We start from the raw sequence: 15,296 nt of genomic DNA, 5'->3' as shown, positions 1-15,296 counted from the left end.
TGAGAAGCCCACGCACTGCAATGAAGAGCAGCCCCCGCTCACCACAACTAGAGAAAGCCTGTGTGCAGCAACGAAGACCCAGCGCAGCCAAAAAAAAAAAAAAAAAAAAAAAGTATTGTTCTTTTGTTAAGATGCTATATAAGCCCAAGTTCTAACCATCTCTTTGAGTTACTCATCACTGGGCACTGCCACTGTGTGCAACTGCGTGCACAATCTTGGGCTGTGATTCTCAAAATGAGCCTGTATCTCCAGATTTGGGCGTGACAGCTTGCCCTGTGACCTCAACTCTCTGATGGATCTAAGAAAAGTCAATGATTTTTCAGTTTGTTCAGGGTTCTTCTTGTTGTGAGGACAGGGGTGATGACCTCCAAGCTCTTTACATGTCAGAGGTGAAACAGGAAGTCACTCCTACGGTCTTTTAATAAGAGATATGACACTTCAACCACCAGAAGAATTAGGAAAGACATTATTTGAGCATAAAGAATTGTCTTGGGGCTTCCCTGGTGGTGCAGTGGTTGAGAATCTGCCTGCTAACGCAGGGGACACAGGTTCAAGCCCTGGTCTGGGAAGATCCCACATGCCGCAGAGCAACTAGGCCCGTGAGCCACAACTACTGAGCCTGCACGTCTGGAGCCTGTGCTCCACAACAAGAGAGGCCGCGATAGTGAGAGGCCCGCGCACCGCGATGAAGAGTGGCCCCCGCTTGCCGCAACTGGAGAAAGCCCTCGCACAGAAACGAAGACCCAACACAGCCAAAAATAATTAAATAAATTAATTTAAAATAATAATAATAATAATAAATTAAAAAAAAAAAATTGTCTTTCCTAAGAAAGTGCAGTTGGTGACTTCCATTAAACACACCAAAATGTATATGCATTTTGAAATATTTCAAATGTAGAAAATCTGAGAACATAAAACTTTTACTCTACCAAATGTAATTGTTTCTTGATACAACTTAACTTGTAGATCTATATTTAAGAGAGTAGTACAAAGTAATGTTCAAATACCCAGCTTCTTTTGGTAATTGTTATCACAGTCATAGCTTAAAAAACAACAACAAAAATCTGTTTTTAAAATCAAATTAAAAACAAAAAAAGTAAAAATAATCCAAAGTCACTTTTCTCATTTGGGGATATACTCTATACAAATAGAGAAGCTGAGGAACAAAAGCCCCTGTGCCTTCTCTGACTTTTTCCCACCAGGATCAGGCATCTGCCTGGCAAGAACTCTGGAAAGAAAGGGATGGGCGGGGGGATGTGAAGTGTGCCCTGCTTGGCATGCTTTCACCCCCAGGCCCTATCCTGCAAGGTAAGGTTCAATCTGAGAAGGAAGCCACAGAGAGGCAGAAACATCTTTTCTACCTTTTAAGAATTACTGGTATAAAGGAACACTTTCCCAACTTTTAGCCCTGCGTTTTGCCAAATCTCCAAATGCTGCACGGTCAGATCACGTCACTTTGCCTTTGAAGAATGACTTTTGCAGAAATGCACCTTCATATTATTTGAGGCCTTGACATAAGTCTCACTCACCCAAGGGACTGCCACAGAGTAATCATTTTCATATTGTTGTAAAACACTGTTCCGACTTACTGTTCCTTGTGCAAAATCCCATCAGCGCTAGAAAAACTTAATTTCACCTAATAAACACGTATGCTTTCTTCTGCTGAGAGCTACTCAGCCACTTGGTTGCTAATTTTTCCCCCTTTACTACTAACTTCTGTCTTAAGTCATTTCTAGAACCGACACTACCTGGAAATGGGCAAATAATGTACAAATATGTGCCAATATAAAAAATGTTAAGTTAATTCAATTCACAGAATACCTCAGAGAAGCTTCCTCACCTGCACCAGACTTTGAATAAAAGGAGGAAACGTATTTTAAAGAGAGGAAATAGCATGCATGTGCTGCTAGCACAGAGACAGGAAATATGTGAAATATGCTTAGGGAAGTTTAAGTTCATTAGGCCGGTCAGTTCTGCTATAGTTCTTGTTTTGAAACAAGCAAATCTGTTCAAATGCAATCAATATATATCAAGGAACAATTTGAGCACAATGCAAATTTTGCATCTGATTGTGCACAATTTCATCAGCAAGAAGCCCTAGGTGAAGGCAGGAAACTGCACCCAACTAAAGTCAGCTGCATAGAAATTCACCAAATGTACACATTTGCACACCTCAAACATCTACCAGCTACCTCAGTTCGCTGAGTATTTTATGAGTTACACCCAACCACATCTGCAATTATGACTTGACATCCAATCCAGATAACCCTTCTTCCACCACCTGACAATAATTCACAAGCTGCAATCCTTTTGACAATCGCTTCTGAAAGCAAAGTTCAGGACTTTTTGAAGGTAAAGTGCCATATTTCTTATGTACTTCTGCATTTCTTAATCATTTAACAGGTGTAAAATCGTGCTGCCATTTTATTAGGTTCCTATCGGTTTTTTTTGTAATGTGCCACTGACAACATTTTTGAGTGTTTTGCTCCTAACACCCTTTGCACCATAAGCTCTGTGGCTTTTATTGCTTGATTTCGCATAGTATGGTGGTTTTAGGAATGCCTACGTCACTTCTGGCAGAGCTGACGCTTCCCTAGTCTAAAGCACGTGGGAGGGAGGACAGCCTGCACCTGGGGACTGCTGCTCGTTAGCCATTGTTATCCCACATCCACTCTGTGCTTTATTCCTACCATCCCATCCTTTAACCAAGATCACCCAAGTTAGAGGCTCTCATCACTCAAGTATTTGAACACCACATACTCTGAACTTCCTTGGGTAAATTAGAATAAAAGGGAAAAATTCTCTTTCAACCTAGCAAATAGGCCCACTATTTTTCCCTTTATGTCTTCTCTACCAAAAGTTGTTTTACTTTCCTTCACATGGAATTTAAAACCAAGGTTCATTTAATTTTGGCGTTTGTTTACTTGACTGTATGTCCTAAATGTGCCAAGGTTTCGTGTCTGATTATAGTTATTCAAGGACACAGACAACATCTGTGTTTGGCCAGATGCTTTTAGTAAGAGATATCAGTACAATATTCAGTTCGAGAGTAACAATTTCAGCAAAGAAGTAAGGGAAGAGTGAAGTAAGAACCCAAGATCACATGCTCTGACAATACATGAAGCTCAATGAACCAACTGCATTTACATGCATTGGGCATGTTTCACTTCTAGACAGCATACAAGGTCAAACCGCTGTCAGTTACAATAAGCTTCCAAACTTCTCGTCAATTACCTGGTTAATAACAAAAGACATGGCTATGACATCATTACAGCTATAATTAATTTACACAGATCAGCCTCCTGTTAATCAAATACATCTTTAAAAGCATTTAATTATTTTTCACCTAGAAAGCAACACTTAGCTTTGTTAAATGCAAAGCAACCTGGCTGAATTCAACATGAGAGGCTGTCAGACTGCTCTAAGACATAAAGGACAAAAGGCTTCACAGGGCACACTGTGCAATATAAGAGCTATTGCCATACTCACAGCAAACAGAAGCACAAGATGATGGATAACACAACACATTTGAACAGTTTCCAAACATAAAGAAGTTGTCAGGGAACTTGGGGTAAACAGACAGATTCTGGAAAAAGAAACATCACAGTGCTTTTTGTCAAAATGATACACAGGGCTAGTAGCAATATTAACGTTTGCGGTAGAGGACAGTAGTTAAGGTCATGGACTTTGGTAAGAGCTCCACAATACGCCAGCCATGTAACCTTAGGAAAGTTATTTAACTACTGGTTCCTCACCTGTACAAGGCGATAATGCAGCCATATTTGGTGTTGTGAGGATTAAATGACATTATATGTATAAAATCATAAATTGGGAAATGATACTGTTTTTAATGCACATCAACACATAAATTAAAATAAGGCTTAAGATTAAAAATTTTAAATAGCTTTAAAGTATCTTTATAACTTAGTAACCAATTAGCATTTTTCTGGGCTATGATCCTACATTTTTAAACTGCATCATGTGATTCAATTACACATACATTTTTAAAAAATAAAAAACAGTATGATGGGGTGTGTGGAAGGCACATGAAAATAGAAACGATTTTTTTAACTAAGATAAGTTTTGTAATAAAATCTCAAACCAGAGTTTTTGTCAACATTATCTTTAAATTACCATTACATTTGAGAATTTAATGAGCCTCCATTTTAGGATTAAAAAAACTCTATATGTCAGATGGCAAAATTTTTTATTTTTCCCTCCTTTTTAAAGGGTTATAGTCTTAACAGAAATGATTAGATTATCTTTATACGTGAAAAATGAAATACTGGATTTTGTATATAATCTTGACTTTTGCTCCACAGTGAGGTGAATTAGTGCCAACTCCAATTCTGATCCATCACCGCTTATGATTTCCAATATCAATCATAAGCTGGTTCCTTCTCTCACGGACTACAAGTTTTAGTTTAATGAGGGCTCATTAAAGTTCTCCGACTGACAGCCCTGCAGACGTAGGTCCTTAAACCAGGAGGCACACAGGGAGCAGCAATGCCAGCATCCCACCATCACCGCCTTCAAGAGGATTTAAGTAATTCTATCCTCAGGTTCGCTCCACACCAGATTTCTTTGTTTGTCTACCTAAAGTCAATGAAAAAGTGATAGCCATAACCCCATTTAAATTAACTCATGTAAGAAATGTTAGTGAATTATTTATGTAACTGAAATCCTCACAACACAAGAACTAGCCAAGAGGGGAGAAGCATGCCAGACTTCAGAGATGTTCACATTCCACAAGCACACAGGACGTCCACTAATTACCAGGTGGTGGGGACAGCTTCGGGTTTGTTTTCCTTCTTTTTCTCTGCCCAGCATTAACACCTCATTCTTTCAGTAACAGGTAAGAGATGCCTCTCACCCCCATTGGATGTAGTCCTGGGGGGGGACCAGAAATCCAGGATGCCTTTCCTACACTGATTCAAGGGTAACAGTGACCAAGACTGGAATAATAACTCTCTTCCTGGAACCTAACACTTTTGACACTAAGACACTAAGACACTAAGACCAACAATCTGATCTGGATCTGATACTCAGAACATTAACTTAAAGAATTTTCCTGATCTATCAAAGTCTACCCAAGCCTCAAGAATTCATCTAGCTGCAGTCCTGTGGCTTGGTTTTTCTGTAGATTTTCTGAGCTTATCCATATACTTCCAATAATCCTCTTGTTCTTGAATAAGTTATCTGGATAACTTAGTTAACTTAATCTCTGTTGTTTGTAGTCAAAGAACCCTACACAGATACTAGGGAATTTGCCAAGGGCTGGCAGCAGATCCTAGTTTATTTCAAGCATCAACAACTCTCATTTTTCAGAGTACATACAACACTCTAGCTGATAGGAGAACCAAAATGTGGAGGGTATACAAACAGCATCTCAAAGGTCTGCCACAGGCTGAACATCTAGAAAGCATAAAGGTCCCTTATTAATACAAAATTAACATTCCTTGGAAAGAGAAAGAGGAAGCCCTGAATACTTCCGTGTGAAGGAACTTCTACTACATGGGCAGCATGCACAATATTTATTCCTACATCTGTTCAAACTCAGCATCACAACTGACTCATTAAAATACACATCCCTGAAAATTTCTGGTATCTGTAATATAAAAAAAATAGCAAAATTTCTTTAACAGTGTTGCCCAAGGGACTTTCCTCAAGGGAAAAAATTACAAAATTAGAAGTGGCTGCCAACACACACACACACACACACACACACACACCCTTATATATTATTTATATAAAACTGAAGTCATTGTAATATGTATCTAAATTTCATTCATACTATCCTGATATTGTGACTTTGGATTAAAAATGCATAAGCAAGTGAACACTGTGGAGAAACAGCTGTTGGTGTAATGACAACATTCCTGGATCTGAAGCTAGATACGGGGTCGAGTCTGGATGCCATTGCTTACTAGCACATGGCCTTGGGCAAATCACATAATCAATCCTGCTGAGCTTCGGTTTCCTTATCCATGGATGATGAGAACTCCACTTACTTCCTGGAGTCATCGGGAAGAAGAAATGAAATAGCATATTATGTAAAAGCACACAGCACATCCCCAAAGTTTGTTTTCCATTCTCCCTTCCTCTCCATAAACTAATGAGCCTTTTGCCCCCACGGAACCAGACTTTACTGCTTTATAATTATGATGCGCATGTAACAAGGTCCAAGAAACGAGATGGTAAATAATACCAACATGCAAACCTGAATGTACACATTGTTAGTTGGCTACCAGCTAGATCCCAAAGGGCTCTTGCACACTATCTATTGCTTCCCAGAAATCTGATACATTTTCTCTTCTGAATGCAGCCAGGATTATCCACAGGCTTTGAAATATCACCATCATGATGTTGCACAGAGCAGCTGGTTGATTGAAAGTGACTCCCCCTCCCCCACACTCCAGCTGTCACCAGGAAACCCTCCTCAATGTGTGAAAAAGGACAATGTGATATTACTACTATCGCTATTAAAAACAATCTAACAAATACTTAGCATTTGAAATTGTTTTTCTTATGAAAGCTCACTATTAACTAAAAATTAACTCTTTAAGAAAAACCCTTTACCATATAAATGCAAACCAGCTGCTTTCATACAACAAAATACTAAAGGACAGTAAACACAAGTAATATATTTCCATTGACTCCTTGTTTCTTTTTCCTTGAGTCATTTGTAATGCTGAACAACAGCCAGTTAAAATATTAAAGTTTTAACCACCGTGGTAACAGCTGTCACAGCTTAGAGGGATTTAAAAAAAAAAAAACTTAGATGATTTCTCAAAAAATGTGCGTAGATTCCTCCCTATTTTTATATAATATGGGTTGGATTGAAGGTTGGATTTTTTTTTTTTTAAATAATCTCTCACTTCTCTACATGAGAAGCTATACATACATATGTCTGACATTGCTGATAACCCTGGGAGTTGTCTTCAGAACAAGTTCGTGGCTCCTGCTCAGGAACTCTCAACACCCTGACTTTTTCGGTACCGCTCATCTCCTGAGGATTTCTACCCCCCAGATGAAGGGTTTCACACCCCGTCACACAGACTCCTTGGAGTGTCACTGCAGGAGGCCCAGGATGAGCACCAGCAGGCGGGGCCTATGCCCTTCAACCCCTCTTCTCTTAAAACCTCTCAGCTCCTGAGCTTTACAGGTAAGATGCTGCTAAAGAGGGTCCCCTGCTAAAAAATCTGAGGGCCCCTGCTTAGATGACTAGAGCTACAGCATAAAAGGCAATCTATCTTTCTAAGGCATTTCTATCTTTGTAATGGTTTTTTAAAAGAATTTTTACATACACATGCATTTACCTAATTTTACTTAAATGTATAGATTATTTGTCCCTACCTCCATATTATAATACATTGCCAAGTGAACGAAATTATGACCTAGTATAATACATTGCCAAGTGAACGAAATTATGACCTAGTATGACACCTTTCAAGTAGTTTCCATGCTCACATATTCATATGCATTATATACAGAAATACATGAGATTTTTTTATCATTTTTTAAAATGCAACATAAAACACTTCACTTTCCTATCATTAAGCATCCATATTGAAAAATAATGATTTCAGAGCTATAATAGCATTTTCTTATTCTTTGGTGCATGTCTTCAGGGAAGTCTCATCTCCTGTAACAAAGTGCCCCCTTCTGTGGCTGACTGTCCCCATTAACTAACTGTAGATACTTAAATAGTAATCACCCGCTGACCTTGACCTTCCAGTAAACACTCAAAACAATTTATGAAAGTTGCTCTGTTATGGTGATAGAACTGAAAATGCTGTCTTGCTACCAGGTTTAGAGTTTTAACTTTCTCCGAAGTGTTTGCTTTCTCTCATTCACAATACTGTGAAAGCTCTTCAGCATTTTGCTTAAAAAGAAAAGCAGCGCAGTCAAGTAATTAATAAAATTACCTCATTTATAAAAATATTATGAGGAAATGAGATCAAGCTAGGTTTGAGGTGATAACTACCTTTTCTCCCCTGTCCAACATGTACCAGTTACTGAGCCTCTCGGCGTAACAGACATGCTTTCCACTTGATTTCATTTTATTCACTGTCCTGAGGTAGTCACACAACATAAGTCCTACTCTATAGGAGAGGAAATTCAGGCTGGGAGGATGTGAACTTGTCTACTGGACACGATCAGTATGTAGCAGAGGTGGGGTTCAAAGCAGGGTCTGCCTGACCCAAAACCACCGCTAAAGATCAGTCTCTCTGACACAGAGAACAAGAAAAATGGGGCCTTTGAAAAGTGAATACTTCATGATGGGACAGTGTTAATTTAGCATTAACAAAATTATTTATAGGGGCTGATATCCAAACTGACTCACAGTCATCTGAAAACTCACCCACAATACCCAGAAGCCACGGTGTGGCCTCAGGAGCAGTGGGCTCTAATCAAAGTGACCTGCTGTTTCAGCCACGGGGCTACAGACTCTTCTCAACATCACAATGAGCCTAGGCTTTAGGTCAGCTGCTTCAAATCCCGAATATTTCTCTTTATCCCCCCAACACTGACCCCTTGAAAAGGGGAAGGAAAAAGCTGTAACACTGCAGCTGACATTCTGTAAAAACAGCAGACGGAGGGCACATCTAACTTAATTACTGTGATGCTTCCAGAAAACAGAGGTAAGTGGATATGATGAGAACTTCTTTGCTATCGTGGAGCTGTATGACACATGGGGAAAAAAGGACGGAAACATCTTCAGTCTTGTCTCTCGTTTCCAATTCACTGCTCTATAATACTTCTCAACTCTAAGGCTAAGGCTGATCTCTGATCAGTTAACCACTCTACTTTCTTTACCAAATTCTGGGTCAGAAGAAGGTACAATGAAGCTGAAAAAACCAAAAGGCCAAAGAATTAAAAACTGCTCTTTAACACAATTACTAATGTGGTTCTTAAAAATACTACAGCATTGGTATTAACTGAATATCCTACATTCGACAACCTCAATCGTATACAATATAATGAGAATCCATAAAAATAAACTGCCCTCTAAGCAGCAGAAGAGGCACAATATTTGTGCACAACTCACATCTAAATCAAGGAAGAATCCTTTCAGCACAATCTATGTACTTATTTTAGACAGTTCTAACAAGTTCCTTAATAACATCTCATCTTTGAGTGTTTTCCGCCTGTATTAAACTCTTTTCCTGCATTTTTACACTGAATACTTTCAGCCCTATGAAGTAACCTTTAACTCACTTGTCCCAGGTCCTACACCTAAGAAAGGCTTCACCTGGATTCAAATTCCATTCTGTGACTTCACAATGGCTGTTCTTTATCACTATGGCCAGTAATTCCCAAGCTTTAGCACACAGGTGCCTTGGGATCAATTCGAAGTCTTGTTAAAATAGATTTCTGATTCACTAAATCTGGGGTAAGACTCCTAAATTTGCATTTCCAACAAGTTCCCCGCTGACGTTGATACTGGTAGTCCTGGAACAATTTGGGAACCCAATGCACTGCCTTCTTCTAAGATCATTTGCTTTCCCAACCCCTGCCACACCAGCAGCAAATTAGAAGTTTTTAGATTTAAAGGTTATTAGAACAGCAAAAAGTGGCATATAAATGTGAGACATAAGACAGATTTTTTTTTTTTCATAAGACAGATTTTTAAGGAGCAATTCCGAAGAAAAAAAGAAGAGCAAAGTCCAGCTGTCACTGCAAAGGGACCAACCCACCTCGATGACTCAACCATGACTATGCAATAATTTATTTTGACAGTAACACTGAGTTTATGCTCGGTTTGGAAAATCATATAAGCATGTGATCCGTTTTTGAAAATGTTTTTAAGGCCTGGACAGAAAAGGATTAAATACACTTAGTGTATTTCCTGTCCCGTATTAGGAGAAATACCACTACTTGGATTAGGATTAGGATTGTGTTTGCCACACACTTGTTCTGAGGAACAGAGTTACTCTTCCAAGAGAAACTGAAACTGCAAGCTGTCGCTGATGCAACGTCCCTTTAAACCACCCCCCGCGCCCCCCAGAGCCAACGCCATCCACCCAGGGCCTGGGCACGTCATTCCCTGTGCGATCAGCCTCCAGCAGAGACGGGAGTGATGAAGGGACCCCCGCTAGACTCGCTCCGGGAAACTCCCTCCCCGTTCTCGGACCTGTTGAGAGCTCCCACGAAGCGGAGACTGCGCCTCCAACCCCGCCCCCGCCGGGCCCCAGGGAAGCCCACGGCCTCCAGCAGCCCCCGCCGCCACCCCCGCCCCCGCCGCCGCCGCCGCCGCCGCCGCCGCCGCCGCCGCCGCCGCCGCCAGCGCCCGCGGCCCTGGGAAAAGGCGAGAGACGCGGCGCACAACGGACGACGGGAGCGGCGCCGAACAGACGCGGAAACTCACGCTCTCTACGGCCCACCTGCGTCCCCACGTCTTCGCGACCACGTGCGTCATCACGCACGGGCGCCCGCTCCCGGAAGCTCCAGGTCCCAGCGGCCTGAGGGGCGGGGAGAGAGCGTGGTTGATTTCGCGACGCAGGTCCCACGGCCCCCGTGGGGGGGTGGGGAGGGCCGTAAAGCGGGGCGGGCGGGCAGCGGCGCATGCTCAGTTGCGCACGTCCGCGCTCTTTTTTCCCCGTGGGCTGGCCCTCAGGACCGCGTGCGGTGGCGGTGGCTTGGAGGAGGCTCGACGGGGAAAGGACCGTGGCCGAGCGCGGTGTGGAGGGCTTGTACTTTCTACTCGTCCTCCAGCCTCCAAGTGACATGTAGATAATAATATTCTTTATGCCATAAGTAACTATTGGCTGCCCACCACGGGTAAAGCAACCGAACGGCCTGGCCTACATTCGAGGGACCGGACGCAGGATGGAGATGTGGCGACTGAGAAGCTGCCCTACCGGGCCCCAGCCCTGCCGCAGGCTCAGGACCTGCTGCGTGGAGGAGTCACATACTACCTGTGAAGTGGATGGCGGAATAGACAGAAATCTTCATGAGTTATCAGACGGCTGGAGAGCGGCCCATCACCTATCTCAGGGCGGAACCCGCGGTTACAAAGCAGACCAGCAAAACAAGGTCGTGGGTGTACATTTCACAACCTAAAGCCTCAGTCTGAGGCTGCATTTCTGTGTCTGTTTGTCCATGTAAGGCTTTAGGTGTTAAGTTTTTTTGTTAACGTATCATTTGATGCAATTTTAATTATGGGTCTGTTTCTGCTCTGGAACAGGTTTTATGTTGGGTTGTAGGAATCAGGTTAAGTTAAATGCTGTATTTCATACAATATGAGAAAACGATCTTATTTGGTACGGAATTTTCTAATAACTAGGGGGAAGATGCGTCTTTTCCGAGGACGAAACCAAGTGCAGGTGGTTTTATGCTGCTCTGTATTTATTGGAAGTGTGGCAGCTGTGTTTAGATAGTCTACTTAAACAAAAACTGCCTAAATCAGAAGAGTTTTGACTATCTTTTGTTATTGTGTATTGCAAGAATTCTTCATGGAAATGTTTATTTTGGAGTTTGGAATTTAAATGAAGATTTGGCTCACGTGCAGGGTATGTAACAGACGTTCAAGTGATAAAGAAGAATTTTAGCAATTTGCAACTATGTTCCTTGAGCCTTACAAGTTATCCCTTTCTTCTAAAAACAATATGCTGATAAGAAAGTTTGGCTGACAATGAGAAACTGCATTTCTGGAAACAGAAATTCAGCTGAAGGGTGGAGGTGAATTGCCAATAGAAGTATTTTGTGTATTTCTCTAGAAAAAATAAAAGTAATTTTTCAAAAAGAAGGGATTCCCTTTTATCCTGATCCATGATACTACGCATCAGTTTAATTAATGCTAATCTTTATCTTCCATTCTATAACACCATTTACACCTTTCTATAACTGCATCATTTTTCTTGTCCTTATATGAATATATCAAATACAGACGTGATTTTAAGGGAGCCACAAATCAAGAAGTCTCAGTACAGTAATCTCATAAAAATGTCTATATATGGGGATTAAGATGATACTTAAGCAATTTTGTTCAATTTCAGACATCAGTGAAAAATTTCATAGCCATCTAAGAGGAAAGAAAAAGTCTAGGTTTTAAAAAATGACCTTTTTTGTCCTATATGATTCATTGATCAGACAAGAATTTTTTTAAGCCTATTGAAATCAACATGTATCATACTCAATCCCCATTTAAATTGACAAACAGATCACTTGGATAATAATTGTATATCTTAAACATTAACATATGTGGCAATCAGCAAGATCCTTTTACTGAGGCAAGGCTTCAAAATACTAAAAAAAAAAATGCCTGAAGAAGTCCTTTAACACAAAAGTTATGCAATTATTAAATTATCTTGTAAGATAATGATTCCTAAAAGCTCAAAAGTACTCATATCTTTATTGTGAGAAAAAGCAGGATTATGCCCATGATGTATGATATTTGAGACCTGTGTAATGGTCTGGACAATTTTCTATTTTTATCAGAGTTTCGCAGGAGAGCAAAAATACCTGAGATTAAGCCATCTGATTTAAGTGAGTGTTCCTAAAATGTGATTCTTGAGTACAGAGGAGTTGTGGTAAAAACCTTTGTACATTTCATAAATCTAGGATTGGAACTGGCAGAAAGGCAGGTGAGTATCATTCACAGCTTTCAAAACCTGGACTGAAGGTGGGAAAACATGAGTCAACAACACCATGAGCAAATAACACAACTGGATTATTATTTTAAAGAGGAGCTTGTTTGGTATCTAATTCCTTGTAATGAAGCAAGTATTTATTATACCCAACACTGTACAGAAAGATGTGTGAAACTCATCAAAGAATTTATAGCTTTATTGTTACGAAAAAACTTGCAAATTAATACAAGAACGACTATAAAAGTAAGTACAAAGTTGCATTTTGTATTATGATGATGAAAAGACTAATAGTACTTAACAGTGATAGACCATGCAAATGGCAAACGTAAGAGATTTGCAGTGGCAATAATGATGTCAGACAAAACGGACTTTAAGACATATTTCTAGAAACAGACATTTTGTAATAAAAAGGTCAATACATCAAGGAGCTATAATAATTAGAAATGTACGTGCACCCAAAACAGTCCTAAATACATGAAGCAAAAGTTGATAGATGTGAGTGTAGAAATAGACAATAATTTGATATTTTAATATCACATTCTCAGTAATGGGTAGAACAACTAGACAGAAAACTGCTAAGACTATAGACAGCTTGAACAACAGTATCAACCTAACAGATATGTATAGACCACTGTCCTTAGTGACAGCAGAATTTATATTCTTTTTAAGAAGTACATTCTCCAGGATAGTTTATATGCTAGGCCATAAAACAAGCCTCAATAAATTTTAAGAGTATTGGCACCATGCAAATTATGTTCTCTGGTTACAATGGAATTACATTAGGAATAGATAATAGAAAGAAATTTGGGAAATCACCCAAATATTTGCAAATTAAATTACTCATGGTCTGAAGGAAGTAACAAAGGAAATCAGAAAATATTTTGAACTGCATGAAAGTGAAAAGACTGAAATTTATAGGTTGCAACTAAAAGAGTGAACTGAAGGGTATTTGCTGCTTTAAACACTTACATTAGAAAAGAAAAAGGGTTGTAATATTCTAGGCTTCCACTTTTAAAAACTAGAAAAATAAGAGTAACTTAAACCTAAGCAAGCAAAAGGGAGGAAATAGCAGTCATACTGGAAACTAATGAAATAGATAAGAGAAAAAATAAAGTCAATGAAAATAAAAGTTGGTTCTTTGAAAAGTTCAGTAAAGTTGATGAGCCTTTATTAGGCTGACCAAAAAAAAAGACACAAATTACTAAAATCAGGAAAGCAGGATATCACTACCCACCCTACCAAAATTAACAGGGGCTATGAATAAGTTTATGCCAACAGATTAGGCAATGTAGATGAGTTGGACAAATTCCTAGAAAGACACAAATTGCCAAAACTGAATCAACACAACAGAAAATCTGAAGAGTTTGTGTTCATTTCCTAGGGCAACCATAACAAAGTACCACAAACTGAGTGGCTAAAAACAATAGAAATTTATATCTCACAGTTCTGGAGGCTAGAAGTACAAGATCAAGGTGTTGGCAGGACCTAGAGGATCCTTCCTTAACCTTTTCTAACTTCTGGTGGTTTGTCAGCAATCCTTCTTTGGCTTGCAGCTGCATCAACTTCAGTCTCTGCCTTTGTCATGACATGGTTTTCTCCCGTCATGTGTCTGCCTCTTCTTCTTAGGACACCAGTCATAGAGGACTAAGAGCCCAGCCTAATCCAGTATGACCTCATCTAGACTAATTACATCTGCAATGACCCTATTTCTAAAGAACACAGTCTGAGGTACTGGGGGTTAGGACTTCAACATATCTTTTTGGGTGATACTATTCAACCCATAACAGTCCTATAACAAGTAAAGAAATTAAGTTAATACTTTCAAATATTCCCGCAAAGAAAAGCCCAGGCCCAGATGGATTCACTGGTGAATTCAATCAAATATTTAAAGGAGAAATGATAAAATCATTCTCAAACTCTTTGTAAAATAGAGAAGACTTCTCAACTCATTCACTGAAGATATTAAATCAGATGACATTACAAGAAAAGAAAGCTAAAGATTAGTATCATGAATGTAAAAAAAATTTCCTAAAAAGGGTTAGCAAACCAAATCTAGCAGTGCATAAGAAGGACTATATAACATGAATGCAAGGTTGGTTTAACATGGGGAAAAAAAAGTAAAACACCATATTAATAGACTAGAGCAGCAATCCCCAGCCTTTTGGGCACCAGGGACCGGTTTTGTGGAAGACAAATTTTTCCACAGACGGCATCGGGGGGCAGGGGGTGAGGATAGTTCAGGCGGTAATGCAAGCGATGGGGAGCAGCAGATGAAGCTTCACTCACTCACCGGCCACTCACCTCCTGCTGTGCGGCCCGCTTCCTGACAGGCCGCGGACTGGTACCGGCCTGGGGGTTGGGGACCTCTGGATTAAAGGACAAAAACCGTATATCAGCTCAGTAGATACAGAAAAGAATTTGATAAAATGAAACACATTTATGATTAAAAACTCTCAAAAAAGTAGGATTAAAAAAGAACTTGGGGCTTCCCTGGTGGCGCAGTGGTTGAGAATCTGCCTGCCAATGCAGGGCACACGGGTTCGAGCCCTGGTCTGGGAAGATCCCACATGCCGCGGAGCAACTAGGCCCGTGAGCCACAGCTACTGAGCCTGCGCGTCTGGAGCCTGTGCTCTGCAACAAGAGAGGCCGCGATAGTGAGAGGCCCGCGCACCGCGATGAAGAGTGGTCCCCGCTTGCCGC

At 40.3% G+C, this 15,296-nt stretch overlaps 2 protein-coding genes across 9 annotated transcripts in view; one reads left to right on the top strand and one right to left on the bottom strand.

The window, feature by feature from the left end:
- RHBDD1 (rhomboid domain containing 1) overlaps positions 1 to 12,543 on the bottom strand; it is a 117,058-nt gene extending 104,515 nt beyond the window's left edge. For 2 of the 7 annotated variants that reach the window (XM_082464684.1, XM_082464685.1), the window contains exon 1: positions 10,373 to 12,543. The gene's annotated coding sequence lies outside the window, so the exon portion shown is untranslated. Of the gene's footprint in view, positions 1 to 10,138; positions 10,271 to 10,372 lie in introns of those variants that run through there. The other 5 variants (XM_082464689.1, XM_082464690.1, XM_082464688.1 and 2 more) reach the window with 5 other exon arrangements.
- Positions 10,937 to 15,296, top strand: part of LOC309662208 (uncharacterized protein) — a gene marked incomplete at its 5' end in the record, with an annotated part of 27,908 nt that continues 23,548 nt past the window's right edge. Inside the window, 2 exons of one of the 2 annotated variants that reach the window (XM_082464695.1) lie at positions 10,958 to 11,040; positions 12,568 to 12,590. In XM_082464695.1, the coding sequence (XP_082320821.1) occupies positions 10,958 to 11,040; positions 12,568 to 12,590 (106 nt within the window). Of the gene's footprint in view, positions 11,041 to 12,567; positions 12,591 to 15,296 lie in introns of both variants that reach the window. The other variant, XR_014264585.1, reaches the window with a different exon arrangement.

The sequence above is a fragment of the Balaenoptera physalus genome (assembly GCF_965194825.1).
Source record: "Balaenoptera physalus genome assembly, chromosome: 6".
Lineage (NCBI taxonomy): Eukaryota > Metazoa > Chordata > Mammalia > Artiodactyla > Balaenopteridae > Balaenoptera > Balaenoptera physalus.
This window is presented reverse-complemented; position numbering and strand designations above follow the sequence as displayed.